At 37.6% G+C, this 18,749-nt stretch overlaps 1 protein-coding gene across 1 annotated transcript; it reads left to right on the top strand.

The window, feature by feature from the left end:
• The first annotated feature begins 9,274 nt into the window (after window positions 1-9,274).
• SFGH (S-formylglutathione hydrolase) lies at window positions 9,275-14,946 on the top strand. The gene is made up of 7 exons (XM_021977657.2): window positions 9,275-9,509; window positions 10,510-10,627; window positions 11,858-11,905; window positions 12,646-12,842; window positions 13,041-13,139; window positions 13,223-13,288; window positions 14,596-14,946. The coding sequence occupies exons 1-7, from the start codon at window positions 9,363-9,365 to the stop codon at window positions 14,776-14,778; spliced, it is 858 nt and encodes a 285-aa protein (XP_021833349.2). The 5' UTR covers window positions 9,275-9,362; the 3' UTR covers window positions 14,779-14,946.
• The last annotated feature ends 3,803 nt before the right edge of the window (window positions 14,947-18,749 follow it).

Raw genomic sequence — 18,749 nt, 5'->3', positions numbered from 1 at the left:
AGGTTAGCTTGAAAGGTACAAACGATCCAAAGAGGGCCTAATATCATTTCTTAAATGTCATGAAATCGAATTGCAAAAGAATGAATGACTTTTAAGTATTCAACCAAATCAATGAATAATGAGATCAAACAACAACTTTGATGACAAGAAAATAAGAGTATGTGTATAACACTCATGAAATGAAGCACAAGGCTCAAAAGCTCACATTTATGGTTATATAAGTCTAATTTATGCTTGATACAATTCTTTGGGTCATGCAAATCCTTTAATTGGAGAATTATGAAACAAATGGCAAGTGCAAAGAAGGTTTCGAACATATCATGCTAGAACGATGCCAAATTAATCAATTAATTAAATTTTTTTTTTTTTTACAATAAAAATTTACAAGGAAAAAAAAATAAATAATAAATAAAATTCAATTTTCATTTAAGTCATGCAAACATTTATCACAATCTCATCAAATGTGTTCGGAAAGTGAATAAAATCAAAATCAAAATCAAAATCAAAATTAAAGCAAGACTTAACAAAATAAAATAAAAATAAAAACAAGCAAATAAAAAAAATAATTAATTAAATTAAGGAAAAACCAATTTTACATGCTAAACTCCAATACCCCCAAACCTAGAAATGAACATTGTCCTCAATGTTTAAAAATTAGGAACAAGCAATGTCATAACAAGAAATGAAAGGTACTAAAGTAAATATAAACCACAACAAAAAAAAAAAACACAAAAAACACAACAAAAATAAAAATAATTACAAAAATAAAAATTACAAAACAAACAAACAAATAAACAAAAAAGAAAAAAAATGAAACAGTAAAACACTCGAAACAGAAAGCCCTAAACAGACAAAACAGTAAGCCCTAAACAGACAGTCTTACGCAAACCAAAACCCAAACAATTGAAAGCCCAACCCAAAAGAAAGTTAACCCACCTTGAAACCTAACAACGGTGAAAACCCGAAGCCCACAATGAAGTCCGAAGCCCACATGTTATTATTAATTTATTTTATTTGTTTATTTATTTTAATTTAATGAAACGTGAATTGGGAGTGCGAAGGCGGGTATTTACGAAACAGAAAAAGTGTGGTCCTTGATGCCTTGGTTCCTGGGAAGTCAAGGGGAAAATAGGCGAGGGACGTGTCGGCGTGCAGAGGCCGCTTTCACATCCCCCAAGCTAGAATTATTAGACTCGTAGGAAGGCGCGACGACTTTTTCACTTGAAGGTGGTGAAAGGTGAAAATGCAATTAAGGGGGTTGGGAAACGGGTGCGGCGACATATAGAGATAAGCCGTAAGGGCCGCACAGAACTCAGAACCGCAATGGCTAGGGTTAGCAAAAACTAAGTCTATAAAAGGTAAAAAAAAGAAAGGGTAAAAAACACAAACTCAGAAACACACAAAAGAGAAAAGAAAGAAAGAAGATAAGAAGTGAGAAATCAAATGGCCTCTTCCTACCCCTTTTCGTTGGATCTCAACCTAGCTCCACCGACTCAGACACGAGGCCAAGCAGCGGCACCAGTATGGATGCCCTACTTTGCTTCCGCACGGGGGCCTGTGACAGTAACTGACTCAATACTCTTGGACAACGATGTTGCCATTGGAGTGGCTAGAAATTTAGTGACTACTAAAGATATACGTGTTCTGGGGACAAGGGATGACAACCGGGTCGTGAGCGATGCCCTAGCACTGAGCGTGCAGAGTACGGCAACAGTCGCAAGTTTGGGTCATCGCCTACTTGCGAAGTCCCATGAGGTAGAGGTGCTGAAAGGTCAGTTGGCGGCGGAGCGAAGTATGGTTGAGGAGTGTCAGACTGCTATAAAAAGCTTGAAAAGGGAGAGGTCAAGGATAGTGGAGGTGAATCGACACCAGCTAGAAGTATTGCGGGACGAGAATAGAAACCTATCAAAGATGGTAGAGTTGTACTCTCGCGACATGCGAAAACAGCTGGAAGACCTAGACCGACCGGGTAAACGCAAGCAAGCAGATCGTGAGAGTAGTTACGCTCAAGCTAAGATTGCGATCTTTGGGAGCTCAAGTGGTGAGCCCCAAGAGGCTGTGCATGAAGCCCAGGAAGAGGACAGCCAGAGGGCCAAACTCAAAGCTCCAATGGTCGAGACACCGAGCACTGTGAAGAAATGACTTCTACTGCATTATTGATGTTTTTATTTTAATTTATTTTATTTTTTTGGTTGTTTTTGTCTTTATTTTGTTTTGGAAATAAAAGAGTAAATTTGCAGAAGGAAAAAGAAAACGGAAAAGAAAGCACACTTTCCAAACTTAAATCAAACGAAGACGACAAACGGAAATGGAAGCACAGTTCCCTAACTAAAATAAAATAAAGATGATAGCCGAAAGGGAAAGGCAAAAACACAAAGCTCTAGAAAATGAAAGTAACGGGCAAAACAATAAAACACCAGAAAACACGGAAAAAAGAAAAGTAAAGTGAAAGTAAAGGTGCTCCCCCTTGAAGCGATTTGGTCGAGCATGCCCGGGAAATCCGAAATGGTGTTGGCACCTTCATCAGCATATGTCTATTTAAAGCACGCCTCTACAAGCGGATGATACCCAGCATTTCTTCCTGCAAACTCAAGGAAAAACATCAAAAAATCCAGAAACAAAACAAATGGCATCCTCATGCACTCACCTTGATGATCTCAACCTTGAGCTCTCACTTGCACCACCGAATGCCCAGATAAGGGCTCGTTCAAACCCAGTCTTCTCAAACTCCACATATCATCACGGTACGGCCTCAAACTTTGCTGAGGCAATACCGAACTTTTATGAGGCAGTGCCGAACAGAGCAGTGCTGCTGGGAGGCATGATTGGCAGCAAGCTCACACCGACAGATCATCTGCATGTGGCACAGAGGTCTGATAAGGCAGCAGTAGAGGAGTCCCACAATTTAACTGTGCTCCACGCGGTCTCGGCTACCAATTTGGGCATGCGATTGCTGGCGAGAACACGGGAGTGTGCCGCGATGAGCGAGGAAATAGCTTCCTTGAAGGCTATGGTGGCGGACTTGCAGAAGCGGCTCTACTGTGCCAATCAGCACGTGGAAGCACTGCAGAGAAAAAATGAGGACCATGTGGAGCTGCTGCAGATTCTGCAAGTAAGAGAAAATAGAGGCAAGCCATGATGATGAAGAAGATGAAGAATATTTCTTTTTTTTGTTTTGTTTTGTTTTGTTTTTTTTTTATTGTTTTTGTTTTTATTTTGTTTTTGTTGTTTTGTTGTTTTTATTTTATTTTTATTTTTTTTATGCAATGTTTGAAATAAAAATGTGTTTTAACACTCAGAAATAAACTAACCAACCAAACCACGTAAATAAAAACATAAACTAACTTAACGAAACAAAAACAAAAACAAATCAAAAACAAAGACTCAACAGAAAAGAAAACAAAGAAAATAAAAATAAACTTAATTTAAAAATACACGAATATACAAGCAACTCACGGATGACCAGTTAAGGGCCTCAGAAAACACAGCCAGGGGATCCGGGAAGGTTGGAGGGGTCACAATGGTCCCGCTTAAAACCCAAACTTCTTAGACACCGAAGGTGTCGCCTATAGAACTCCTAGACACTGTATTGACGGAAGTGCTCACTGGAGTTACCATAAGTCAGCTCATATGAAAAATCTTTTTAAAATTTTTAAGATAAGAAACAAAAACAAATTAAGATAAAATGGAACAACAAACCATAAACGAAAATGAACTAAGTACTCTAAACAAATTCAAACAAACAACATAAATTGTTGTACTAAAAGAAACAAACCAATAAACCAAAGAAAAACACAAACAGCACTTTCTATCACCCGTTTATCACCATTTGGACAGATTCGTTTCTCTGTTTTTCAGCTTCGACCTGTGTTCAGTTTTTAGGCTATAACTTTCCAACCGTAAGTCCAAATTTCACGTTCTTTATATGGTTGGATTCAGCACAGAAAAACAAAGAACTCAGCGCAGACCAAAAGGTAAAAACAATGACGGAAATAAACATAATTCAAAGAAGAGAAAGGATTGAAATGCTCCCCCTTGAAGCGATTAGGTCGAGTGTGATGCACTTGGAGGTCGCGACTTCTCCCATTGCTCCACACTTCCCATTCTTATGATTGAGGTTGCCATCTCTCTCCATTTTTATTAAGCTATCATAAATTGCTAAAACAAACACACAAACTTGAAATGGAATTAAAAGGATTAGGAAATAAAAACTAAAATGAAAAGGAAAATCAACACACATCCAATTCCATGCTTCAAAGCAACAAGCGCCAATGGGTTGTGTAAGCTGGGACTTAAACCCAGTTCTCTTGCTTGTTGGGCAATTGTCCTTTTCTGTTGGACTACAAACACAACTGGTCCATTAACGTCATTAACTTTAAAACAAGAAATTGTCTAGAAAAACATGAAAATGAAAAATAAAAATAAAACAAGTAGGGAAAAGAAATAGAACCAAACTATGTTGCCAATCCCCGGCAACGGCGCCAAAAACTTGTTGTGTCGATACAGCTGCACCAAAATGGATTCAGTTGCATCCTCAACTTGTGATACTCGCAAGTGCACGAGCCGTTTGGTAGTATAGCATATGTAAGTGCGAGGTCGATCCCACGAGGATTGGTGATTGAATGATCCAATTCATTTCTCCTACACAAAACAGAAATGAAAAAGAAAGGAAATAAATGAAACAAGGAAGAAAGAAAATAACTAACTCAAGCAGATAAGTTCCCAAGTTCAATTAGATTAACGGATTGATTCTAGCTAATGTATGATTAAGCCATGGTGTTTGGTCATAACCTTGTGTTCCTAATTCCCTAATTTGATCATTTGTTGTCTAACCTAAAATTAAGCATTAGGAACCCATTAAGCATAGAAGAACAATTTAAACAACCAAGCATGTATCTAATCCCTGTTGTCGAATGTCCATACATACTCTTCCTATTCATAGTTCAATTCGAATTAAAGCATGGTGTATACTCTTAATTCAAACCAAGATAGCTAACATGCAAGCCTAAATGGTGATCAATCATTCAAACTAGCATATTAACTTATAAGCATAATGAATAAGAACATGAACCATAATTGAAACTTGGGAACTAATCAAACTTGAAACTAAAGAAAAGAATTTACATAACAATGAAAATTAAAGTAGAACTTGGAAAGACTTAAAGGAAAATTTAGTAAAAGGATTTTTGTTACAATCAATTGAGAACTAGAAAGGAAAATTAAGAGAATTTGAGGGAGAGAAGGGAAGGGAGCTCTAGAGAAGTGTTTGAGAGCTCCCCCCCTTGGGGTGTGTTTACAAGCTTGGGAAACCTCACTATATATAGGCCTAAGGAAGCTGAAAATCTGAATTAAGTATGGCTAATGCATACAACACTTGTTTTATAAAATCTGAAATGGTTGATGCACTTCACTAATGCATACAACACTTCCATTATAAAATCTGAAATGGTTGATGCACTTCACTAATAAATCCCACCAGCAGCCCTAGCTCATCTTCATGTCACCATGACCAAGCTTCCAACCAGAAATAATAGCTCATCCTGAGGTCAGCATGACCAGCAACTTCAAGGGCTTACGAATTGGGCTTCCCTTAAGCAAATTAAGACTTTAAGCACTCAAACTTGAAGTTCAGAATGTCTTCTTTCCAGCCATATATCATTTGGGCCAATCCAAGGTCGGAGGAGGAAGTTAAGGCCAAAACAAATTGCTAACTCATTTTGCGCGCTGATAAAATCCATCCTGAGCATGGTTCTGTGTTTGCTAGGTAACAGACTCCATATTTATCCAATGGGGCTGAATTTTGGATATGTTATAGTATACACCCATTGGAACAACTTTCATGAAGAATGTGGCCTCATCCGAGCTATGTAGGTTGCTGAAACAAAGCTTGCAATATGACCTACGAAACTGGGCTGGCAGGGGACTGTAGCCAAAATTGAGTTTGTCTTTAAGCTCTTCATCCATTCATCCAAATTAGGCCCTAACATGCATGGATTGCATCATTTACTATCCAAAGCCCTCATTATTACCTAAAGCTCAATGAACTGAAAGATAAACACAAAAAGGATTAAAAGCACAAGTTTAACTAAAAAACATAACCAAATCATAAGCTAGAAGGGTACAAAATGATATACAATTATGAACCGATCACTCGTGCCGTGCTTGAAGCGGGCTTGGGCCATGGGCCGGCCCGGTTCATTGGACCTATTTCTTGATCCCGGCCCGGCCCAAATTTTCGTGCCGTGCCAATCACGGCCCATTAATATTCGTGCTCATACCGTGCCGTGCCTCATTTAAACGGGCTGGGCTCGTGCCGTGCTGGACCGGCCCGTCCCGTTTGACACCTCTATTCCTGACTTAGCGGCTGTGAGATGGGAAAAAAGGATGGAAATCTCCATCTAAGTATAAAAACTAGTCAATTTACCCCACTATCATATTCTTAATAATTCCATTTTAGATGTCATCAAATAAAGTGGCCTCTTAGTGGTTTCACGTCATATTCTTTACAAAAAGTGGCACTAAATGTTATTTTTGAAAATTCGGTGTTCAATACGGATATGATATTTTGATGTTTAGGTTCTCATATAAGTCTATTAATTTGTTGGTGTCCCTTAAATGACATCATAGGCACAACATTTTTCCCAAAAAGAAGGAAACAAATAGATGTTTACAAATTTAATTAGTCAAGGTGTGAGTCATGAAATTCGAGTTGGAAAATTCAAAAATATATATAGTAATACTGTGGGGGCTTTTTCGTTCTGACAGCTTCATATGGGCTGGGCTGCCGTAAAGAGCGAAAATGGGTGAAATTACCCCCTGTGTCCGAGTTCAAGGACTAGGCCCCAAGAATGTTTCGAAAGGATAATAGAACCTTAGGAAACACCCTGGTTATCTTCACCAATAGAATAACGATGGCTTACAAGTAGATTCTTAGCTTGACATGAGAAGCTTGTGGCATGGGAGCAAAACCATCATGAGTTTAGCATAAATAGAGAGAGGGCTGTGAATTCCTATGAGAAACAGGGGTTTTAAGACAAGGGGGAATGGATTCTAAGAGAGTTTGTTGAAGAGAGAGAGAGAGATGGGGGTATAATGGGTGTGTTGAGTAGTTTCCGACAGATTGACGAAAACTCTAGAACGCTTTAACAGAAGAGAAAAAGGGGAGGAGATGGACGAATAGGGCTTCAAATTGCATAGATTTTAGGGTGAGAGATGAAGCTTGCTCTCTGAATGTGTGTTGAGATGATGGGTAGGAAATGCCTCTTTTTATAGGCACTGGAAGCTCCTTCTTCCCAAGAAACCCTAGATGATTCCTCCCCAATCTGCCAAATCTCTCCCTCCCTTTCTCTTCTCTTCCTTTGAATCATCCTATTTGGTGAAATTCTCTCTACCCAATCGCACAAAAACATGGTTTAGGGAGCTCTAGGCTTTTCCCGCAGCTGTTCCAATGGGGGACTCTCATTTTCAACCATCTTTCTTCATTCTTTTCTCCCCTCTTCCATGGCTAGATATGATGAGGGGAAAGAAATGGGCATGTACACTAGTTTGAAGGGTGCCTTGGCTCCTACGCGCTCTAATATCCCCAGGTTCTTTGCGTGTTCCACCTTGGTGTTCGTTTTTAGCCCATGTGTTGGAGCCTCCCAGCAGCTCACTGACATAACACTTTGGCTTTCATCGTGGTTTACGTTTCCAGCTAAGTGCTGGAGACTATGGATACTTTCTTGGCTGCTTGGGCTTTTGCTAAAGTGATTGGCCAGCCCACCAAGGGAATGGGCTGGAATGATGGGCTATTTTATTTATGGTGATGGGCTAATTTCCTAGGGTATTGGGCTCCCTTTTCCTCTCTTTTATGCTTATTCATATATTTGGGCTCAAGAAACGGGCTTGAGTTTCGGGGCTCCCAAGCGGCCCAAAACTTCCGTTTCTTGGCTCATCAATGGACCTCATGAAAGTTCATTACCATCCATGCCACAACCCAGTCAACAAGCCTCGGGCATTTGTGTGGCTTGTGCCCACTTAAGCTTGAAGCGTGGTTGGTGTGAAATAATGATTTCCTGCTTGGCATGACATGTCGATTGGCGTGCTTTAATTTTATCGTCTTTCAAAAGGGATATGATGCTTGACTGGATAATTAGCTTGGGCTCGTAGAACCAGTGCATTTTATAGGCTATAGCGTGGCAGATTGCATATTTATTTGGCATGGCATGTGGTCATGGCTCGTGCAAGCGTGCATACAAATTTCGCGTGCTCCGAACCGGGTCTTTTCTTGATAAGGTGTCATACTGGGCCGGGAATTTATTTAGGCCCAATCCTGGATTTTTTGGGCCTCAACAAATACTAAGAGCATTCAACAGCCTCTTAACAAATTTGGAATGCTAAAATAGGTGAGCCACATCAACATAACTCTCTCCAACGAATTTGTCAAACTTAGTCACCAAAGTTGCAACCCCTTTCTCTCTCTTCAAAATTGATAAGTTGATGTTGACTCTTCAAAACATTTAATTATGTTTTGGAAGAACAAAAACTACATTGAAAATGCTAAAAACCTACACTGCATTAATTGAATTGAAGAGTCTGTTGGGCACAAATTATTAAAGTAGCAAACATACATTTTCAAATTTTCAAATAGGTCAACAAACTTCAATTTAAAAAGTTGGATTTGCTACTACTAGATACTCACAATGTCCCCTATGAACTATACCGAGTATAGACGATATTAATTTATGCTCAATTTTTTTCTAGTCAATTTTGTCCTAAAAACTATACAAAACTCTCTATTAGCATATTATTCATAGTAATCTCATCCTTGATGCAGTAAAATAGTATCATATTCTTTATTTTTTTTTAAAAAAAAGTGGCCCTTAATGTCATTTTTGAAAGTCCAGTGTTCAATGTTGTTCACTTTGAGTAATTTTTGCAGGGGTCATCTTTGAAAATGAATAATTCAGATCATAAGATGACGTTGTGGAGTAAGCCCATACAAGTGGTTAATGTCATAGTAATTTATTAACTGGTTAGTGTGTGCAATATAGCAAAAGATTGGTTAAATTTTCAAATAACCCAAAATTGTCCTCATTTAAGAAAAAATTTTCAAAACAAATGGGACAAATACGTGAAATTATAGTCTCTACTCAAATGTGAATAATCGAAACAATGAAATCCATTTCATATCCAATAGAAGTTCTCAATAGACAAGGATAATAAAATACGTAAAATACATATATAATACGTGAAATTACTAGCTATTAGCTAATATATATAAAGTTAAAATTGCCACTCCGGAGCTTACTCACTACCGCAGTATATAGAGTATAGAGTTTGAGCGAAATCCTCAGTCACAGAGCAAAGAAGGGCAGAGAGAAATGGAGACGAAGCCAAGTGAGATCAGCAGCTCAAAGATGTTTGGAGGGTACAACAAGAGGTACAAGCATTTCAGTGCTACTCTTGGCTGCTCCATGACCTTCCACATCTATTTCCCTCCTTCTACTTCTCCTTCCCACCGATTCCCTGTAAGTCCCCCCTCTCTCTCTCTCTCATACCCATTTCCAACTTCTTTTTAAATTTCATTTCCAAATAAATTTATTATCTGGGTTTTTATCTGATTTTGACACCCTAGGGTTGTGTGGGTGGAATCTATTGTATCTGTGAATATTGGGTTTTGATTGATAAAGGTTTTGCTCTTTTTGTATCTAGCTTGTTAAGGTTCAATTCTTGATGCATGTGTTCTGCAATATTTTCTTGATGGAATGAACAAGCACTGGCACACACCCAATTGATCAAATAGGAATTTAGTTTCCCAAATGGTTAATTCTATCATTTTTAATTAAAAAAGGATTTTAACTTCTGTAGAATTTTGAATTTAGTCTCCCTGAGTCTTGATAGGACAAATAATTTATCAAATTCAGAAAAACTATAATTAGTTCTCTCCTCTGGTACTCACATGCACCATTATAATTGCAAACTTAGTCATCTCCTAGTACTATTATTGACAAGGAATTTAAAGGCAGTGATGCGAATTATCCAAATGTGTAATTAACTAAAGAGAAAATTTTGCAAGATGGATGGGGAAAAGGAAGCTTTCTCATTTCTTTTTGTAACCAATCATTTCTGCATCACTGGCTAAAACGCTGTTAATTCAATAGTCACAGGGGCACTAACTTATATCCCATTTTTTAAAATACCATCTGCTGTGGAAACATTTCATTTGTTTATATTGGGCCCACTTTGGACCTGATTTAGTTACAACCAGCAAGATTCCATGCTTTGTGCCACATCAGTTGGTATTAAAAAGTTGGGATAATAGTTGGTGCATGTAATACTACTTGAATTAATTTCATATAATCATTTTCTTTGGGCATTGTTTGGTTAGTATAAACTACTTTTCCATGCTTCCTGTAATAGTTGACAGTTATTTACCAAATTTGTTTCCCGGTATGCTGCTGTAGAAGTTTTTGTATTATAATGTGCCATAACCAAATTTACTAACTTTTTGTTTTCACGGATGATCAGGTACTTTACTGGCTCTCTGGCCTTACCTGCACAGATGAGAATTTTATAATTAAGTCAGGAGCTCAACGTGTTGCCTCAAGTGAGGGTGTTGCTTTGATTGCACCTGATACATCTCCAAGTAAGTCAGAAGCCCTTATTCAATCAATTTCAAGGTCATAATGGTAGTTGTAGATGCCAGTTTTAATTGCATCTTTTGCAAGAGATATATTTATTTCTGTAGGTTGCCCTTTGTTTGGCTAGATTCCAGGGAAGTAGGACAGATGTTAGTTGGTAACCTTTAAAAAGACCTGAAGGGCGACCAGAGTGGCCAAATGACTGTTTGGATCATGTAATCAAATTTTTAGAATGTGGTCATAATCAAGTTATTTGATATAATTACTATGCCATTTTGCAATTCTAAGCAGTTAACTTCCAAATAACTTAATTTGTTAGCTTATAATATACATGGACTGCAGCTCTAAATTTCAGGGCTCTCTTTATTGCGAGCTTTCCTTGGATAATAATGATAAAAAAAAACTTAAAAATTGTTATATAAGTTTTAAGGTTTCTAACCTAAACTTGTCCAAGAATGTTTTAACTTTAAGTTGTGTCTGTATTTGGGCTGCACCTTGTTCCACGTTGTATGTCTAAACCACTAGCCGAAAACCCTCCATCATTGTCTAATACAAACACACACACACACACGCAAAAGTAAAGGATGTCAGCTAGTGTCACCACCATAAAGAACGGTCTTTGGAATTTGTTTGAATTTCTTCTTTGCTTGAAAATTACAAGGACTTAAATTAAAGCTATCATGTTGCACTACTCATCAATTTTCGAATTGAGATTTCAATGAGAAACAACCACTCCTCCTAAGGGAGGGAGGTAGAAGGAAATAGAGAAATTATAAACTACTGAATACAATGATAAACAAGGTAGAAATACATGAACAATCAAACAAGGCGTTTTGCATGCAAGTCCCAACTTTTCTATAATTATCGAACAGTAGGTTCTATAAATGATTAATCTTGAGTGTGACTCAATTGATTTCATTCCACGGCGCTACTCTAGTGAAATATATATATATATATATTTTAATATTCTGGTTGTCTTATTGTTTAGCCAAGAAAAAAAATTGGGGAAGAAGACTGTAAATTTAGGAAATTGGAATGAGGAGTCACAAATACATTTATGGAAAACCCTTGTACCCATTTATTTGCTGTGAGTAGCTAAGCCTCATTTCTTCTAGTTATATGGTTACTTTTACTTCTCTTATGATAGGCTGTTGCTTTGTTAAAAGCCATCATATATCTTTTGTTATTATGTCTGTACTGTACTAATTATTTCTTCATCTAAATTCTCTTAATAGGAGGCTTATCTATAGAAGGAGAGGCGGAGAGCTGGGATTTTGGTGTCGGTATGCATCGCTAGACTGTTATATTTCAATCTGCGAAGCAGTAATTACAAAATTGTTTCACGCCCTATGGAATTTGTGAATCCTACCAATTTGCTCAAGATGGATAGCCCATATCCTGCAATTGTATTTTAAATTAAGTTATTTTTTATTTTGAATGGTTGACAATGTCACTACTTGTTTTAAATTTTAAAAAAGGGAACTAAAATGGTCAATAATATCTTAAACGAGGAGAGAGACGAACCATGAATCCCTAGATGACTCAGATTATGACATGGGATGTGTTAGATGCCGAGTGATTCTGGTAGTAAGAAGGAAAAAAGAAACCCAGTCCCAAGGGTATTGGTTTCAGTAATTACAGATTTCATCTAGGCTATCTTCTTTGGACTGACACCTTATTATTATATTCAATAATATGAAAGAGTAATTGTTTTGATGGAATTTATAAATTTATGTTCGTTTGAAGGACCTGGGGTTTCATTCCAGCAAATTTTCTGATTTCTTCAGAATTTCCAAATGAAAGTTTTGTTACTTTCTTTTTTAGTGGAGGGTGAATGATTAATTAGTAATTACCTATCCGTTGACATGTTACTAATTATATTTCATCAAGCAATTTATTGCATGCAAACACCTTTCAGTTAGCAAGAAGGACAAGCTTTGCTTGGTAGTGAGCGAGTACTTATAGGTGTAAAGAGCCTTCACTGAATTTTGTGTGCTTGTGTGTGCGTGCGTTTTTCAAACAGGTGCTGGTTTTTATCTCAATGCTACTCAAGAGAAATGGAAGAACTGGCGTATGTATGATTATGTTGTCAAGGAGTTGCCGAAACTTCTGAATGAAAATTTTCCACAGCTTGATACATCGCGAGCTTCTATATCTGGTCATTCTATGGGTGGGCACGGTGCTTTGACAATCTACCTGAAAAACCTGGACAAGTATAAGGTAAAAGATCTAGACATTTCACCGGAAGTTGATTTTTCTTTTTTCTCTTTTTAAAGAAGTTGAATTTTATTTAAAAGCATTGGAAAGTTTGGTTCTTCTGTAAAAGTTCCTTAGATTTAGGGAACTTTATGAAATTTTTGGATCAGATCTCCTGGTCGTTATAGGAGAAATTTATATTGTTTTTCGCTCCCTTTCCAGTCAGTATCTGCCTTTGCACCCATTGTGAATCCAACAAACTGTCCCTGGGGCCAGAAAGCCTTCTCAAATTATCTAGGTGGCAATAAAACTGATTGGGAGGTAAATTGAGAAATCTAATCATTTCAATTCTTAGTTATAATGTTCTGCTTCCTAGTTTTAACAAATTGAATGAAAAAACGCAGGAATATGATGCCACTTGCCTGATTAAGAAGTTTACTGATGTTTCAGCTACCATTTTGATTGACCAGGTAAGATTTGATGTCATCTAATGTTCACCATCGTTATTTTTGTTGTTATGACATTTGTTAATTTTGGGTGTTTACAACTGTTTCTAAAACCTCAAGTTCTTACTTGTTAGGCTGTGAGCCAACTATTTAATATTTTGACATCGCAACTTAGTCGCAAGAATTTATGCTTTTAGATGGCTGATTCTTGTTATTAGAGTTATTGCATAGAATAGCCCATGAGGCTACCCCAGGTGATAAGGGGGTGACAAAAAGGGTTAAAATTAGGACAAGTCATGTAATCATTCCCATAAAAAAAACAAAAACAAAAACAAAAACAAAAAGAGTTGGATAGAATATATGTATGACCCAGTGATGGTGAACGCAAGAAGGAATTCTTACTTATTTTAGGCATAGGTGCAAGGGTCAATTTCTGTCTAATTTATCTATTTAACTTTAAGGTTTAATTATTTTTCAAACTGATAAGGAGTATTATTGTAGGCATAGGTGCAAGGTCATGAATCAAACGTTCAATTATTGTTTTAATTGAATTACTTTGGGATTACTATGTAAGTGGGCTTATTGTTATGGCTTTCGAATCTTTGTCATATTGATTGATAATACTAACTTTGAAATTTCCCTTTGACTCTTTCTATTTATTCTTTTTTCCTTCTTGGTTCTGCATCACCTTGCTGTTTCATAATACATCTTGGGGTAACATATTTTGTCGTTGTGTATGATTACCATTAGCACTCAAAATTATGCTTCAGGTAGGCTGGGATGCATTGATATTTCATATTTTGGCTGTAGAAACCCCCTGCCCCCTTTTCACCCAAAGAAAAGAGAAGAAAAGAGATATAGTGGCTAAGGAATACATGGATATATGAAATAAACCCCTTGAACATTACCTGAATTAGGAATAATTTATGGAATTTTGACCAAGGAACACAGTGGCAAAGGAATACAGGATAAGAATTTTTTCGGAATTTAGCTGAACCCAAGAACTATGGTGTGAAAACTCTTCCCCGGCAATCAAGGTCTTTTGTGAACCTTAGCAGATAAGGGAACAAGATTTGAGTTTCTTATCCTCTCCATTCAAAAATTGTTTTTTTGTTCTTTTTCTTATTTTGCAGTAAGTAGAAAAGGTTGTCACCTCTGCATTACAAAAATGTGATTTTAGATTTACAACAGAACTGCATGTTACTCTTTTAATAATCCCCTTCAAGCAGGGATGCTGAATGAATCTTAGTCCAGTATTCCAATTGATGAATATAGGTTTTATTTCTTAAAATGTATAACTTATTGCCCCAATACTAATGCTTTTTGTGCAGGGGGGAGATGATAAATTCTTGCATGATCAGTTGTTGCCACACAAGTTTGAAGAGGCATGCAAGAGTGCTAAAGTTCCACTCCTTTTGCGGTTGCAGCCCGGCTATGATCATTCGTACTTTTTCATTTCCACCTTCATAGATGATCACATCCGTCACCATGCTCAAGCTCTTAATCAACCATGAATGATCTTGTGTTCGTTGTGAATCCAGAACCGTAAAATTTTAACATACTTTGTCCGAACTTTGGATCATATATGCTTTTCCCGTGTGCTCCCACAATCTGGTTTTCCTTTGACTGAGTAAACATGTTGATCTTCGGAATATATATAAATAAAATTCCATGATATTATATGATTGGTGTGTGGAAGTTCTTAGTGTCCGTTATATTAACTATTATTTCACTACTCTCTGCATTATATTAGCTCTCTAAAAGTTGATAAATTGCATCCCAATACTCTATAAATCGCCTCAACTTGATGGTGTGATCTATCTCCAGAAACAAACCTAAAGATCCATCTTCCTTGAGCCCTCAATGCCCCCCGCCATCGCCTTTTTTCTTACCTCTCCCCTTGGCTCCTTTTTTCTTTCAAAGCCATCCCACTTAAATATTCCAAGACTAGATAAATTGCCTCCATTTGATGGTGTATCAAATCCGTAAATCCTTCTTCAGCCTCACCACCTTCGGTCACAAGCCCAGAGTGGCTACAAGCAGAAAATAAGCTTGACAAGATGACTGATAAGCGCATAAATATTACTTTTTTAAACATCCTCAAATTGTATTTGTTAGTGTTTCATTTAATTTAATTGACCCAATTAATTTTCTATTTGTCTCTTGTAGATGCATGGGCGTGTGAATGAAATTAAATGATAAAAAAATGAGTTATGTCACACAGCTCTTTTTGCAGCATGTGATTCCTTGGCATAATTAAATAAACAAATGAGAGAAGATGCACATGTGGGAGAATTAAAGAATATGGAAAGAAACAATGTTGAGCATGTTGGGCCACCACCACACCACCGAACAAACCACAACATGAGCAGAATAAAAATATCCAACACACCAAAGAAGGTTTGGCAAAATACTGCCTATGTCTCAAAAGAGTTGCTACTTTCACTATAACATGAGAAAATACAACACTCAAAAGTTTTTACCCAAACCCGAGCCTCCGTATTCAGTAGAATACACCCCTTGTACACTCTTTCTCAAACCCGTGAAGATCACTCTCACACTCGAAAGAAAATATCTCCAAAAACAGCCAGCCACGTGCCCAAAAGAAACCACAATAATACCCGGTCAAAAAAGAGGTCATTTCGTGGTATTTACCAAAAAAAAAAAAAAAAAGGTCACTTCGTGATATTTACTCAAAAAAAAAGAGGTCACCCATGTTGTCTTATTCCCATCATTGCAAAAAATGACTCCCTCCACTATGAGGGATTCCAATTTCGAAGCCACCGAAAGCAACAGAGCAGCACATGGCTGGCACGTTGTGACGATGCTTTAGCTACTTTCCGTCTCTATAAATAGAGAGCTGAGCAAAAGAAGAAGGGGACACCAAGCCTTAGGGCAAAGAGAGCAAGGATAGAGAGGAGAACCAAGAGCTGTTCTGGCTCTCTTTTAGTTGTTCTTCACCTCTCTTAGTTCTCATTTCTTTTTCATGTATTTCAACTTCTTGGTTTTGATATTAGTTAGTATGTTTAGCTAAGTTCTTTGACTAAGGTTATGTTCCTCAATGTTTATAGGTTAATTTTCTTTTCACCACTTCTGTCGTGTATTTGTGGTAGTTAAGAATTTAGGTTAACTTTTTAATGCATCCTTGATTTCGTATTTTTGGCATACAAATTCCTTTAATCACTTGTGATTCAAATAATCTTTCTCACATAGGATACTTAGGAAACTTTGATCCGTTGTAGTTAAATAATTTTATTTTCATGCCAATGCTTAGAATTTGTCCTTATGAAGGGAAGGGGAATTACATGAAGTTTTATGAAATTGCATGCTTAATTGATATATCTCAGAGTAGATTGATTTCTAGATTATTGCTACTTTATGGGAATGGATAGATAAGTAATTAGAATTTTATGAAATAATATGGATTCTAATACCTTAGTTATTTTTCTCAATGATTTCATCTCTATTTTATCTTATTGTCATTTTCATTTTTTAATGCTTAATTTAATTGTCTATTTTCAACCCATCAACCAACTTTTGAATCAATTAGGCTAGCAATTGAATTTATTTGGATTTTAATTAGTTTGTAATTTTTTCACACAAACGACCTCGTTCTTATAAACTCCCAAAGGTGTTTGGCAACGGCGCCGGAAACTTGATTATCTCCGCTTGTGGGTTTATAACTAATCCCCGGCAACGGCGCCAAAATCTTTTAAGGATATATAGTGTGTTTTAAACTTATAATTCCGCATGTGAGTTTATAAATTTAAAACACACTATTTGATGACAAGAAGTTTTTGGCGCGTTGCTGTGGATTATTTGTAGACTCCCAGGGTCCCTGTCAACGCCAACAACTTGATTATCCCCCAAAAGGTGGTTCGACTCTAATGGCGGAAGCGGAGGACGATCATAAGATTGTGATTGAGTCGGATTCTCGTGCTCTGGTGGATGGTCTAAAAGGCAATTTGGGTAACAGGGTGTGGACAATTCTTCCAATTATCAATGAGATTAGGAGACTTTCCTTCTCATTTTGAATCGGTGAAATGGAGGTAGGTTCCTCGCAATCTGGACCGTGCAGCGCATGAAGCTGCAAGGATTGGTGTTCGAGCGGCGGGTGTGGATCACTGGGCCAGTAGGCCTCCTTTGTCTCTTGTTTGAGTTTTTACAATTTGACGGGCTTCCTTGCCCTCCTGTTATGTAATTTGCTTTTGTGGGAGAGTTACTTGTTACGCCACTAAGCTGTGCTCTGGTTTGGTGTTTTGTAACCTTCATGTTCTTGTTCCTTCTCTTATCATTAGATCAAACAGTTTCAAGGCTTCCTGTTTTGTATTCTTCCTGTCGTGTATCAGGTCGTATCGGAAATTGCCACCCCTAATAGCCCTCAATCATTGATGTCCATGCCACTATATCTATGATCAACAACATTCTACTGAAACATACTCTAGCTGTAGATATGCTATCACATCTTATGTACATGTTTATTGTGGATGTTTCAAGATGAGTATTGCATTTGTCAGCTTCATAAAATGATTTCCTTATAATGTAGCCATGAATTCCTTTTCCTAACTTGAGAGCACCTAGGTTTGCAAATGCATCAACAAGGCTTCTTAGTATCTCAGCCCCTGCAGGGTGCATTTAGCATACAAGTCCAACAAAGATGCTTGGGAAAGAATCCCATGTTTGGTTTGGTCAATGTCTGTTGGGTGCTAGTTCATCCTGCATTTCATGAAACAAATCTCCTACTTTTGCAACATCCCCTCTCGAAGAACAAAAGGAAATACAAATGTTCCAGGAAACAACCCTTCGATCAAGTTCGCCGAAAAAATCTTCGACTTGGTCAATCATTTAGTAAAGTAAACCACCGAACCAAATGATGGGTCTGTGAAGAACTCAATCTTCAGGGTCTGAAGGTCCAGGCATGAATGCAGCGAGGGAGTGCTTGGTTTTGGTAGGAAGCTTTGAGGGAGGAGAGAAGAAGAAGTTAGACACGTTGAAAAACATGGAAATCGGATAAAATCTTGAAAGCTAAGGGCAAGGACATGTCAATGAAAATGTGCAATTCTTTTGTGATCTCAGTCTGGTCTAAATTCCAAACAAATAAGCCAAAGAAGCTAATTGTGTTGAAGTTTTGGATCTGCCCGTTCGGTCCCACTCTAACAACACCGATACTGTCCCCACTTTACCACCTGCCCAATCCGTCAGGTGTGGGGTTTTACCACAAAAGGCCTCAATATTAGTTAGAGTGTGGTAATTCTATTTAAACCCATTTGTTTTCTTTCACCCCACCGATGTGGGATTCCAACACTCCCCCTCACGTGTAACCCCTTTTTAGTGGTTCACACGTGAAGATCCACACATCGGCAATTGAAACTCAGAGGTCGGCTCTCGTTGGGCCCACTTGTTTTCAATGGAACTCAGAGGTCGGCTCTTTTCAAGCTTCGTTGGCTTCTTTTTTTTTTTCCTTTAAGAGTCCGACTTGTTTCTC

This window comes from Prunus avium, chromosome 7 (genome assembly GCF_965620075.1).
Source record: "Prunus avium chromosome 7, drPruAviu1.hap1.1, whole genome shotgun sequence".
Classification (NCBI taxonomy): Eukaryota; Viridiplantae; Streptophyta; class Magnoliopsida; order Rosales; family Rosaceae; genus Prunus; species Prunus avium.
The sequence above is the reverse complement of the archived record's forward strand: the minus strand, read 5'-3'. Positions and strand labels throughout refer to the sequence as shown.

Bases quoted from the DNA above. Each gene is read 5' to 3' on its own strand.
- SFGH (XM_021977657.2), top strand. From the start codon at position 9,363: ATGGAGACGAAGCCAAGTGAGATCAGCAGCTCAAAGATGTTTGGAGGG. The intron at 10,628-11,857 runs GTAAGTCAGAAG...TTCTCTTAATAG, and splicing joins TGCACCTGATACATCTCCAA to GAGGCTTATCTATAGAAGGA. The intron at 13,140-13,222 runs GTAAATTGAGAA...GAAAAAACGCAG, and splicing joins GCAATAAAACTGATTGGGAG to GAATATGATGCCACTTGCCT.